A 14,184-nucleotide genomic window follows, 5' to 3' on the forward strand; every position below is an offset into this window, starting at 1 on the left:
TCAAATGGCCAAATTCCCCCAAAGAGATGTGGCAGGAACTGTTTCTGCTCAGTAAAATCACATTACATTGATCACGTTATCAATAACCCAAGTTAGTTTATTTATGCCTTTTTACTGTTTTAAAGTCCCATTTTATTATATATAGAAGCAAAAGTCCTGAAAAGACGAACAGTTACTGACAAAAGCAAATAAAAATGTTTTTTATCTTCAAAATTAGGGATTATCTGAAATGATGCAAGTTGAAGCTCCAAAGAAGCCACTACATGCTTCAAATCACAGTGTTGTGGGTCTTAAAACCATAAAGTTATTATTAAGTTTTAATTAGAATTTAGTCCCTCTGTTTTTATTCAATGACCTGATTCAAAAGCTAGGTAATTGCCCAGAATTACAGGCCTCATATTTACAATGAAAATGATGTTTTGTTTTTGTCTTTTGATGCAAAATGTCAGGATTTGTTTCTTCATTAAGGAGGAATTAGCTGTGATAGACAGTGACGTTAAAAAAGGTTTCAGATGTCGACCTTGCTGCACATTTGCCTGATCTCGTTCTGCAGCTTCTCTTTGTCCAGATGAGATTTAACGTCACTTATCTGCTTCAGGGACTCGATGGCGTCGTGCACCGACTGGAACCCTGTGCAAAACAGATATGATGACAACAGAAATGCATCAATCATAGTTTGAAATGATTAATACACCACAGGTAATTTGAGTCCACACTGATCACTGGTATTTGCTCCTTGTTTGTTCTGAATGTTCTGTTTTAAAACCACACTCGAGCAGCAGTTTCTTCAGCACAGGTATTTTTTACAGCAGTAATCAATTATGTATTAGTTTCATCCTGTCTTGAACATCTCCTTCAGTCTTATCTTCCTCTCTGTGAAATAGAGCGGTGGATGAATGGCTGCTGCTCTGAAATCAGCAGTGATTCATAAAGAAGGCTTCTTCTTCTGTGAGGAGACGTGAGCGCGAGACGAGTGCTGTAATTGAACTTTGAACATAGAGCATGAGATAAGGATGGATGTTGACGACAGCGCGATGCAGAGTTGAGCTGCTCCATAACTTTGACTTGTTACTTTCCTCGAGGACGTTTGTCGTGTAAAAGAAAAGGTCGTGAAGTTTAGACATTGAAGTTGTTTGGGTCTGTTTACGTTAAAGCTGAGAACCCTTTGGCTGATTATTATTCATGAATCGGCCACTTTGTACAAACTTTTACATGACTGACTTTATTGGCATTAAACAGTTTTATTTCATCAGCTGGAGGAAAATAAATAAAAATCAACAAAATTCAAACGTACACATGCTTTATTTAAAGAGTCATCACTGACTACTGTAATTAGCTGGATTTGTGTGAAAGATAAATGATGTAAACGTGTGACTCATTAGTGCAGTATTTTTCACTGCAGCCGTACACAGTGAAGCACGTGTTTACTCATGAATGAGGGCGGTCGTCACCTTTGTGATATTCCTGTTTGAGCAGCTGCAGCTCCTGATGAAGGCCGCTCTCCACTGAGATCATCCTCAGACCGATTTGGTTTTCAAAGCGTTTCAGTCGATCCGCTCGACTCTGTTCAGTCTGATCCACATGGAGCTCCAGAGCAAACATCTGTCCACTCAGTCTGGACTCTGCATCCACCTGATCACAAAACACACACAAGTTACAGCCTTTTTTAAAACCAGAATTTCTCATTTCAGGATCTGATATGAACAGTTAAAGTAGCAGTGTTTGTTTTGTGGCAGCCATCTTAGAATCCCATGTCAGGGTTGGTGAGACAGTTTCTTTGGACATTCCAAGTTCAGACTTCAAATATTCTAAGGCTATGTCATCCAAAGATTTTTTATTTCATTTTAGTGATTATATACTCCTATATAAGCACACTCACTGCTAGTCTTTTTAATTTCGTCCTTATATTTAAACACTGCACCATAAATTTTATTATGATCAAAGTTACAAATGTTCATTTATAACACTTTAATAACCCAATGCTGTCCGTTTGCTTGTGCAACTTTCTCATAATATCTCACATGTGATTAGCATTTTTCAAAATCAAGTCTAATTATTTTAAAAACTAGAGAAAACTTGAGTCCTGTTCAAACTCGTCGTACCATGTTTTCATGTAGCTGCTGGTTGTTGTGAAGAGAAACGCTGAGTTCTTGATCTGTCCACTTCTTCAGTGAATCTGTCTGTTCTTTAACTTCCTTTAACTCGCTCCACATCCTATAATAAAGTCATTATTATTATAATATTATTATAAGTGGAAAGCTACCAGAGATCGTCTATTGTGTTTTGTTTGCTAAGATGATTCACGATGATGAACGATGTGTGAATCATTGTGCTGTTTCTGTTGTAGTCGATCCTACATCAGCCACTGACTTACTTGTCTTCTAGTCGTTGGATGTGTTTCTTCAGATCAGACGCTGCGTTCCTTTGACTCTGGGAAATCTCTGTCAATGACGTCTTCAGTCCTCCAAGGTCACGATGGAGCTGAATAAAGACAAACAGCAGTCACATGAACTCACCTTTACCCTTTTTACTAAGTTCTGCTGACTCATGCTTTCATTAAGTTATTGCACCTCCCCCTGAGGCGAGTCAGTGAAAAAACAGTGATGACCCACTTTCTCTGCATTTTCAATTATCCTTATGGTCATGAAGATGCTTGACCGTCAGTAATTTACCACCAAACTCTAACCCACAAACGGAGCTGAGTTCATGCTCTTTGAGAGAATGTGTGTGTGTTTAGAGCAGCTTCAGATTAAGGAAAGTGTGTATGTGTTATAATCTATGTTTTGTAATGTTGAACTGTAATGAACAACTGGGTTCTTCTACTGAAAGTCTGTGTAAGTAACTAGTGAAAGTCTCGTTTTTGTCCACAAACCAAAATGTTTCTGTTTGAATGATGGAGCAAAGAAACCAGAAAATATTCACAAAGAAGCTGAAGAATTAGAAAGCTTGTTTTAGTTATTGTAAAAACTCTAAAATAGTTGATTCATTCAGTAATGGATTAAAAACCCATGGTTTCTGCACACTGAACCTTGACTATTTTTAAAATCTTTGTTCATCATTTTAATTTCAGTCAAAATTCATCCCTTAAATCCTAAAACTGCTTAACGCTGCACCATCGCTCACCTTGACTTCCACTTCTTTAATCTTTCCATGGACAGCTGCTCTGAGGTCTTTTATCTCCTGCTGCAGTCGCTTCATCTGTCGTCCTCCAGAGCTCACGTCCACGCTCAGCTTCACAATGCTGGCATCACACCTGAGAGCGATAGAGAGACTCCAATGAAAGGTGAGAGAGGAAGAGGAACTAAACTCTGTACTAAAGAAGCCAAAATGGCAGACAACCAGACAAGCAACAAGATGGAAAGAAAGACCATAGATTGTTGCCCTATCAATACTTTCCAAGGCAACTAATGGAAGCTGTGGTGAATCTTAAGTAGAGAGACTTTTATCCCTGTGAGTGCTGAACAAACACATTTAACTGTCTCTTTGAATTTGGAGGTGAATTATTGACAAACACAAACGAAACATGGCAGCGATAAAATACATCTACTTAAGATTCACACAGACAGTCTGTCCCATGCAGCATCTTAGTCTCACACTCTTTCAACTGACGGAGAGACATAGCAGTGAGGTATAGATACAAATATGTACATGTGGTTACGATGAAGAGTGTAAATATGAGATTATATACAAGAATAAGTAGGTGAAAAGTGGAGTGGTATGAGTGTAGATATATAAGATGGTATGTACAGATTGAAGAAAGATAATATGTAAAAGAGGTTATAGGTAGTAACAGTATATACAGGTGTGCAGAAGTTTCAAAAACATGTATGTAAGTGAAAAATATTATTCGGCCTTCTCTAAAGTTATCAGCTCCCATTCCTAAGCACAAGCCTAAACATTTCAGGACAACGCCTGCTGAAACTGTTGTTGTCACATTGACCTCAGTACAGCACTGTTGTCTACAGAATTAGTCTCTTCATGTTTTCGCTGAGCCTGACCGGATTGGGGCAGAGGACTGATGCTACTGCGCAATCCTCCCCAAGGTCAGCTCCATGTATCAGCAGAAGAAGCACCTTTAAGTATCCTAACTCTGGGACTCACAGGCAGACTGACAGAGGATGCCCAACTGTTAACATACTTGGTTTATGTTCGGCATTGTCTCAGTTCTCCTCAGATCTGAGCTGCTTCCAATAAAGCTTTTCAACTTAACTCATCTCTGACTCCAGGAAACTCCATCATTGGTCGACTCACTTAATAATCAAATCTCCGCAACAATGTACATTGTGTTTTTTAGTGATTAGACCTGAGGGATTCAATGTGACCTTAAATGGAAAAAAGTGGTTTTAAGTACATGAAGGTACGTTTAAGTATCATGAGGGGAAAATGTCAGTGCACTGCTGTGTCCCTCTGTGCACATAATTCTTGGTTCTTGGTCACATCTACAGAACATCTCTGCATCATTGACTAGAAGAGATCTTTAAGTCGTACTCAAAACCTGTTTGCAGTAATCTCGCTTCACTAGTACAATGTTGGCATCACCTCCATCCGTCTTACCATGAAACAAATGCCGTCCTGTGTGCAGTGCATGAAAGTCACCAGGTGACTTGAGATCTAACATTGTGTTATTTTGTATTTTTGAAGAATAATATCTGTGTGGATGTGAGCTAAAAGTCCACATTGAATTGTTGTGAGTGTTGTAATTTGAGGTTTATTTCCCTGGAGACGATGGTAAAACAAAGAGCTTCTCTGACCTGTTCTGTTTTTACCAACATGGAAGAGGTCATTAGACTGAGTATGTGAGGCCTTTCCTTCATACTCTTTATTGGACTATAAATCAGCCAATAGGTCAATAAATGTCAATATCCCACTCAAGTCAGTGACTGACCTTCAAACCAGTGCGCTTCATTTTGTTATATGAAATACACGTCTATATGTAGATTTTATACTAAATTAATTTGTATGATTTTGCATCTAGAAAAATGCAGAGATTAATCAAACTAATAATTAGGGCTGTCAAATGATTGATTTGTGAAATTAACGCGTTCATTTTTTAACGCATTAACGCACTTTCTCACTTTCATCGCGCTACGAGTAGACGTGCAGTTTATGAACAGGCAAGGCGGAGGGCAACTGTTTGGGGCCCTGAGTCGATAGAGGGGCTCCTGACACTCAGAGCCTAAATGCATCAGTGAGCAGCTGCATCACCGTCTCCATTAAACAACAATAACATGTCAGTAGTAAACCTCCCTAAAGAGGCCCCACGTCTCCTCACGTTAACCTGTGTGAAGATGAAGGAAAATGAAGAGGAATTATCAATCAGGAAGTTAGAAGAGGAAGAAAAAAGAAAGAAAGACACACAGTTGTAAGTGGATAATGATATAATCATAACATTAACAGTCACTGTCTAACTAACGGGGACACAGACAGCAGCTAACATTAGCGTCAGAATGCTAGCTGATGCTAACGCTAACTAGTAGAAGCAGTGCTTCAAAGTGCTGATGAGGAATTTACTGCTGTGAGTTTAGTAAGAAAACTATTTAACTTCTATACTTTATATTTTGTTTATAATGTGAGTTATTAACAGTGCAATGTGTAGGTTTTTTTAAAAGTTATTTACAGCATTTTATTTTTTCTATTTATTTATATTGTCTTATAATGTGGTTTTTTTTTACAATGTAATGTTTATTTTTTTTACTAAGTTTGTATAGGTTTTTACAAGTTATTTACAGTATTTTATTTTTTCTATTTATTTATATTGTCTTATAATGAGGGTTCTTTACAATGTAATGTTTACTTTTTACTAAGTTTGTATAGGTTTTTACAAGTTATTTACAGTATTTTATTGTTCTTTACATTTATATTTTCACATACTTTATTTATCTCTCCGTTCCTACAACAATATAAAGAGAAAATTCGATTTTATTTTGGGCATATTTACTGGAATGGTAATTAATCGTGATTAATCGTGATTAATCCACAGCTACCCTGTGATTAATCTGATTAAAAATGTGTGTGTGTGTGTGTGTATACCTGGCTACTCTTGCTCTCAGATCTCCAATGCCAGCCATGTTTTTGTGGTCTAAGCTTTGAACAGCTCGTGTGGTTCCAGAGGTGACAGAATCCCTCTGGACGAGCTGTCTCTCCACTGCCTGCTCAAAACAAAGACACATTCTGTTTACTATTCCAAGACATTCCAAGGCCCACATGGACGACTAATGAAGCCAGCATTAGATTACCAGAACTGCAAAACCACAGTCTTCTGAGCGTCACAATCTAATCATTTGCATACCAGTATCTCCATGCTCAGCTGCTTGACGATGTGTGTGACGGTCAGTATGTGTCTCTCCAGCAGCTTGTGGGAAAGTGCCTCCACCTGGACGGAGCCCCTGGTGGACAGAAGACCTGCCGTGACCTCCTCTTTGATGCTGAAAGCCTGCTCCAGTAGCGTGGCCAGTGCCCTCTCCTGGCCGCCCACACCAGCCTCCAAGACATCCGACCTTCATCATGAGGTAAAACCAAGCATTGAATGGTAAAGCAAATAAGTTCCTACTATAGTATCCACTTCATTGTCCCCGTGGAGAGATTCATTTTGGGCTTGTTTAAATAAATGACACATATATAAATGAATGACACATTTTTAATACTTACTGAGGATCAAAATATCAATTTGGTGACATCTCGTCATCTTTCCTCTTGCAGTACAATATATGCCAGGGCAAATATCGATCATTTCATTAATAAATGAATTCGCTCTAAAGTAAACAGTTCCTGCAGTTTCACTTGCCGGGTGTAGTTACTTCATGTCTCCTCACAGTGGCGCTCAAATGAATGAGAAGAAAACTTGGAAGTTTACAGCGGGATAATGGTGGAGAAATCTACGTTAACAGATGCTCTGTCCACGTTCAATACATCGACTTTATGACCTTGTTGTTTTCTTTTGCTAGACAGATATCGTGGTTATCACAGAATCGCTGTATCATGATATCATTGGTATCGTATTGAATCTGTGATTCCCACCCTGACTGAGGAGGACACAAATGAGTTTTTTTCTTGTTTTTTTAAAGAGATTTAAAGAGATCTCCTGCCTCACACTCGAGTGAAGGACATGGGATGGATCATCCTGTCCTCTGTGGGCTCCTCTTAGGATAATTCGGGGATGTTTTGCAACTGCTAAGTTGACATTTTTCTGGCATTGGATCACATAAAAAGCTCCACAGTGTGGTTCACTGAAGCGTTCATCTCCACAGACGTATCATGAAGACAGAATGAGATAATGTGTATTTGTTTTCAGGCCCTGGAGTCATTCTCAAACCTGATCTCTTGCTGCTCATGTCTGCACGATTGTTGTGTTACCTAGAGCTGATTTGATCACTTTTACTGCAGGGTTTACTGCAATACATGGGAACTTCTACCCATAGGTATTATTGCACAAGTAATAGGGATGGGCCTTGTTTAATAGAGGCTGCCATCTCCTGTCTGAAATAGCCTGAACACACAAACCAGAACCAAATAGCATGAAGTCATAGCTAAATATGCAAAACGTCAATTACTCTTTGTACCTCTAAATGCTAGATTGCATTAAATATAAAACTGAGTAATTAAATAAGCAAAGTTACCTGCGGTCTTTCTGTTGAGGTTTTGATTTGAACTCGTATGACATTTCTTCTTCCCTAAAGAAAAAGAAAACATGATAATTTACCATTATTTTTTACTCAGCTGTGTCTCTAATGCAACCGCACTACTTTGTAAAATGATGTTTAATTACTAAAATCAATGGAAAGCTTTGCAGTTTCCGCTTAACAATATATAAGAAATCAATCTTTCTTCATTTCTTTCGACAGTACTTACAGGCACGCTCTTCATTTGTTATGTTCATGTGTTCATGTGTTTGTTGTCACTTGGTAACTGTGGTCTGAGTGAATTTCATTGTGTGCAGTGAAGCAGCTTAACTTAACAAACTAGACTCTCTGATGACGTAAACATTAGTTTCCAGGACCAGTACGTAGGATTCAGTGGATTTTTTTTACTTATGATTCACATCCGATTACAATTATTCATTGTTTAATATGTCATGTTGTGCAATACTAAATTTAATATTCAGTTATATTTATTGTCATAGAATTTAAAAGGTCATAGTTCTTGTTCACAATTCATAATCAAGGATATGTTTCTTGTCTTGTTTATATTTCATGTAAAATGTTTTTTGTTGCTCATTATGTGGTGGTTTTAATTCTGAAGGAGCAAAAGGATTGTGATTCTAATATGATTCATATATTGATTAAAACATATTCATATAATGTTCAGTTCATCTCCCTAAATTCTACAGACTGGTAATGATGATTAATCTTCATCCTTTACCTGAACTGAATTTCAGCTGCAGTGTAATAAACATTATACACTCAAACTAACTGGAAGTAAATCCTGATATTTAGGGTAATGTCGAGTCATAAATGCAGGTTAATATGGTTCATGACTCGACATAAAAAAAAATATGCAGGCATTGGGAGAGACTTTCTTTGATTTAGATGACTGGAAATATTCCAAGGTAAACATGCAAATGCACGTCTTTGACTTATCTGTGTCAGTGAAGTACTTTGGTTGCAAATCACTTCGCTCTTATGCATAGTCGAGTTGACACATTAGCACTGGAGCACCAGAACATTCAGGGCCAAAAACACAAAAATGGCCAATGCTGATCATTAGAAATCAGAGCAGCTAATATATGATGTTATTTAATTTACTTTCTTTGGCAACAGAAAATACAGAGAAAGGTACATCTGGATATCTATTATTTCAGCTGTGCAGTAATGAATATTACCCAATCCTGAATCCTTGATTCAATGCACACAGTATATGATACAATACTTTTATTACTGTATTACAGCCCATTGACCATTCAGCCTGGACTGAATTAATCATGAAGGAAATGAGTCAAAGCTTCAAAGTGAAAATGGCCTTGTCATGTTTTTACCTATACCCTTCATTATCCCACATTGTGAGTCATGTTGCTGTGAACTGAATGCAATAGCAGTATTGATCGAATGCAGACACATTTGACTTAACATGACATAACCCTTTAGTCAATACGGCAAGACACAGCAGAAATACTTGCTTGAGTCTTCTTTTTAGGTATCATCCCACTTCTTATTGTGAATTATTGAGTTGCTGCAGAAAAGGGGGTGAAGATTGAAAATGGAACAGAAATAAGCGAAATTATAGCCGAGGGCAACGGAAGTGATGGACATAAAAGTGAACAATGTTCTCACAAGTTTGACACAATGTAAATTGTGTGTAAGCGGTTTGGAAATCACAAAAGTGACTTGGAGCAGATTACTGCAGTTTTTTTTCCCAACCAGGATGGGAAACCCTCTAAAGTAGTAATAGCACTAGCATTATTAGACGCCACTAATGCTAGTGCTAACTCAACCACCATCATTAATGCTAGTCCTGCTAGCAGTGCAAACATAAGCTGCTAAAATGTGTAAAGTGTCAAGTGATGTTTAATCTCTTACAGTTCTGCTGACACCAGTGACATGAGGTCAGGACAGGAAAGAGGACTCTGTTATCATCAAGTCTCTGATCACAACAGTCTTCACTACAGACTGTGACAAACCCAGTGATCCAGATGATCCTGGCATTTAAAGACTTATTACTTCCTATTCTTTGTCATTGTGTATTGTATGTTTTGGGTAACATCTCACCTGTGGTTCTCCCTAAGGTTTCTACCTTTTTCCCTGTTATAAGGGTTTTTTCCTGGTAGTTTTTCCTGACCCTGGTCGAGGGTCTAAGGACAGAAGTCCGTGAGACAAACTATGTTTTGAAAATAGAGCTCCTAATGATTACTCAGTGAATCGAGAACGTAATCGACCGATGAATCAATTATGACAATGATCCTTAGCTGCAGTGTGTGGAGGAGTGTGTGTAGTTGTGCAGCCACAAACACTGTGGCTTTAGTCTCTGATCAAGTGGAGAAGCAGCAGCAGCATCATTAAGAGGAAAGGAAAGGAAAAGGCTGCTCAGTGCACACTCATCACTTATCCTCACTATAGTCTGGCTCACATGCTCACATCCCCATCTACTTAACTGAGGGGGGGGGGTGTAATTAAAGTGATTTAGTTTACTGGATGGATTAGATATTGAGCAATCCTAAGATAAAGCAAACATGTGATTGGGTCAGATGTTAAATATGAAGTTGTCTTCTATATAAATCAGCCAGAATCTATCAACAGAGGGCGCTGTGAGAGCCACTCACACCTTCAACACTCCCACAAATGATGCCAGAGTCATGTGACTCATGTGTGTCTTTGGACCATCTCTGATTGTGTAGTTGAAAGATGTTAATCTCATCCTTCCCCTTTTATAATTGACTTTCTCAAAGTCAAATTTAATCAGCTCTGTCCACATGAGGCATGATGTTAAATCTTGTCCACATGTGGACTCACGATTGTAATTTATTACCTCTGTCGTTGGTTCATGGCTATAATTTGTCTATCTATATATTTGTAAGCAGCATGTTCTAAGTTATGCATGGATCTGTATGAAATGATATTGGGCTGCAGTTGTAAGGTTGTGGCACAAGAAAGTATTCTGGATTGACCCAGATACACATAAATAAATATCTCTTCTGAAAGGGTTTAAACTAGGACTGCAACGATGAATCCATGACTAAGTTAAAGGTGAAGTAAGTAGTTTATAGTGCCATCTAGAGGAGAGGTGGAAATTTACAACAAAGACCTGCTGCTCTGCTCACCCCCTCCCTTCCCTGAGCGCTACGGTGTCCTCAGCTGGTCAAATGTCGTCCTCGTCGTCTTTCTCCGTGTCAGCAGATGAGATTCGTGAGGCGAGGGAGAGGGCGGAGCCACCACGGCCGTAGCAGACGAAGCGGAGAGAGAGGAGGCGGGACTTCTGCTACAAGTAAAGAGACGCTTGATTTGTTCTCTCGCGTTTGTCCTTACAGGCTCCTGTAGAAACATGGCGTCTCTGCTAACAGTGGCTATGCAACCGCGGCCCGCGACCATGTTATTTTACATGACTTTTTGAAACACTACGAAAATGAAACAAAAACTATTATACAGCGACTAGACAATGCAGGAGCACATAATATGTATAAAAGAGTGGATTTGGGGTTATATAAACCCATAAATACTACACGTCCCTTTAATCTAGATTTTTCTGCCTCTTATATGTGAATATTTTCTGGTTTATGTGCTCCATTTGACAAAGTCAAATCATAAAAACTGAAACATTTTGGTTTGTGACAAAACAATCTGAGAACATCATCATCATCATTTTATGGACCAAACAATTACTCGATTAATGGAGAAAGTAATCGACAGATTAGTCAGATATTAAAATACAGTAGTGCTTAGTCGCAGCTCTAACTTGGAACATGACAGGTTTTTTTTGTGCCAGATGTGCTGCTCTGAATATTTCAAGAACTGCTATTTTACTGTGATTTTCAAGCTAAGATTTCAAAGGGGGGGGGGGGGTGCATACAGAGGGCAAAGCGACAGCGTGCAGAGGCATCAATGCGACACAAAAGAAAAACAAGTCTTTTAAATCTTCAGAATCAGACAGACCAGGTCTGGTTCTGGAACAAAAGCACCTGTACCTGGGTTCAGTCTCTGGGTTATTTATTCTTTTAACTTGTACATACTTGTGCCAAAGTCTTTATGGGGCCCTAATTTGATTTTGGGGGGGCCCCTCTCCCACCACCTCAGAGTAGCCAGTGCTTGGCTATTGTTGATGAGTCACGTATGCCTTTATGTACATGACATGTTATGCTCACTGTGTGTTGACATTATCACTTGACATTATCAAGTGTTGTTTTTAGTGGCTCCGTGTGTCTGTTTGTTTGTGCTTCCACACTTGCACTTGCCAATATGACCAACAGAGGCCGCCAGAGGCTTGTTGCGTGAATGGGGTTTGCTATCTCTGATTTCCTTGTTATTTGAAGTTTCTATACGCACTCACTTTCTTCAGTTTCCAGACTCAACCCAGCTCAGTTACCAATTACATTTGCTGTTTTTTAATCATTTCCATTAGCTTACTATTGATTAAGAAGTTGGTCATTTATAGACACATTACACGTGTTTGTCACAGAAATGTAATCCTCCTCGTTCAGCTTCTCCCGGATCATCTGCCTCATGTCCTTCATCTGTGAACCTCCTGAACTGCTGCTAAAATGGTGGAGACAGAACATGAGTCTTGTTCAATTCGTGTCTTTTGTTGTGACGAATCAGTTTCATTTCATTAGAAAAAAACAAACAAAAAAACAATGATGTGATTATTTGGACTGTTATTGTCAGGAAGATCAGAATTAGGATAAGATGTGCATTAGACTGAATGGTCTAAAATGACTTTATCAATTTCATATCAGTATCTGCAGATACTTGAGTTTCAGTGAACGTGGAGCTGTGTTCTGCTCTTGTTGTTGTTGTTTTTCCTCACAGCTGTGAAACAAACATCTCCAGGAGGCTCAGTGAATATGGGGCTGGTTATGGTTATGTAACCCAGCAGCATACTGATTATATCTAAGTCAAGTGACACATTTTGTCCAGTGGGGGGCGCAGTGAACTCCTCAAGCCTGTATTTGAATGGAGAAATAAAAGAGGAAGTTTAGCTAAACCTTTAAGCACAGCGGGCAGAGCACGCGACTCACGCGCAGCAGATAACAGCATCTTTATTTCAGGTGACTGCACGTGCTCCAACTTCATCCACTCACACACATCTCCTGTGTGTGTGAGAGAGAGAGAGTGTGTGTGTGTGTGTGCGTGTGTGTGTGTGTGTGAGACAGAGAGACATTTCCAGTGTTGCCTGCACACTCGGCATTTTTGTAAGACTCCTCGTGTGACTAACACCCCCTCCATCATCATCCTCATCATCATCTTCATCATCACACCGCGGTCTCCTTGGCTCTGTGCGGTGTGAGCTTCATCATCAGCTGCAGCAAACTGTGAATCCATCCTCATCAGAGTGAGCTCAGGCTGGCCGGCTGCTGTACAGGCACCATGGAGCAGAAATCACCCAAGGATGAGGGCAACACCTCCAGGGGCCAGGAGTCCTACCAGCGGAGGATGTGGAAGAATTTCCAGGAGAGAACCAAGCCGTGGCTCAGCCCTAAACTGGGGTCGGAGCGTCGCGGCGCCGGGGGCGCGGAGGGCAGCAAGAAGGAGTCTGGACTGTGGATGTTTAAAAGGAAAAAGAAACAGTTAGATCGAGTGTTCTCGTCGTCGCAGCCCAATCTCTCCACGCCGGCCCGCTGTGACGGGAACAAGAAGTCCACTGGAGGCGATGCGGTCCCCGGCACCAGCGCGGACGGACGGCCGCTGCTCCATCCGCTGCTCCATCCGCTCGGCGCAGCCTCTGGAGCCACGGGGAGCAAACCCGAGCTGACGGCGCACGGAAGCCCCAAACTGTCCCAGCTCATCACGTACCAGCACAAGAGCTCCTCTCTGGGCTCAGCGTGCTTCGAGAGGCTGGTGGTGGTGGACGCGGCCGCGGTGATGCGAGATGATGAGGAACAGCTGCGTAAAGACGCGAGTGATTCTGTGAGTACAAGAAAAAAGAAAGAGTTTTCTAAAGAGAATTAGGTGATTGGTGTGTAAATGACACAGAGAGATGAAGTGTGATTTAGCACTTTATTGCTCTCTTTACTCATGTAGAGGAAGAGCTGCACATGCAAATGAAGGCCTGTGTCATCATCATCATCATCAGTGACACCATGATGATCCCTCATATACCATCACAACCAGGCTATTTCCTCTATTTAGTCATTTTAGATAGAGGATTGTTCCTCTTTTCTTCTCAGGGTTTCCTCATGTTTTCATGTAAGCAGCAGTGCTGCACATTTACAACTGGTGTTTTCCCTCATCTGTCCACACACACAGAGTCAGGAACATAACTTTATACATCCCCAAAAAACATTCTGTCCAATAAAAGATGATAGAACATTAATATGAGTTGAGTAATAGACAAAATAATATCAACATATACAAGTAGAGACAAGTAGGAGAAGTTAAGAAAGAGTTCGCTCGGTGACACTTTTTGTGTCGGATACAAAATCAACATTCAGTCCAAGTCTTTATTTAAAAAAATAAATAAGCCTTTAATCAGACATGTTGATGCATTTGCCACAGACTTATAACGAGCCACTACAAGGCAGACATCTCTCTTTATAGCCTT

At 39.9% G+C, this 14,184-nt stretch overlaps 2 protein-coding genes across 2 annotated transcripts in view; one reads left to right on the plus strand and one right to left on the minus strand.

Moving 5' to 3' along the window:
• Positions 1 to 508: 508 nt before the first annotated feature.
• fam81b (family with sequence similarity 81 member B) lies at positions 509 to 12,965 on the minus strand (the record flags this gene model as incomplete). Its single annotated transcript, XM_083904220.1, has 10 exons — positions 509 to 630; positions 1,452 to 1,632; positions 2,103 to 2,214; positions 2,375 to 2,481; positions 3,124 to 3,253; positions 6,031 to 6,149; positions 6,290 to 6,497; positions 7,617 to 7,670; positions 12,090 to 12,179; positions 12,817 to 12,965. The coding sequence occupies 10 exons, from the start codon at positions 12,963 to 12,965 to the stop codon at positions 509 to 511; spliced, it is 1,272 nt and encodes a 423-aa protein (XP_083760346.1).
• An 18-nt stretch (positions 12,966 to 12,983) lies between these two features.
• LOC310939456 (multiple C2 and transmembrane domain-containing protein 1-like) overlaps positions 12,984 to 14,184 on the plus strand; it is a 104,530-nt gene continuing 103,329 nt past the window's right edge. Inside the window, exon 1 of the mRNA XM_083904221.1 lies at positions 12,984 to 13,550. Coding sequence (XP_083760347.1) covers positions 13,011 to 13,550 — 540 coding nt within the window. The 5' untranslated portion in view covers positions 12,984 to 13,010. The remainder of the gene's footprint in view (positions 13,551 to 14,184) is intronic.

Source organism: Microchirus variegatus (assembly GCF_963457635.1).
Source record: "Microchirus variegatus genome assembly, chromosome: 17".
NCBI lineage: Eukaryota > Metazoa > Chordata > Actinopteri > Pleuronectiformes > Soleidae > Microchirus > Microchirus variegatus.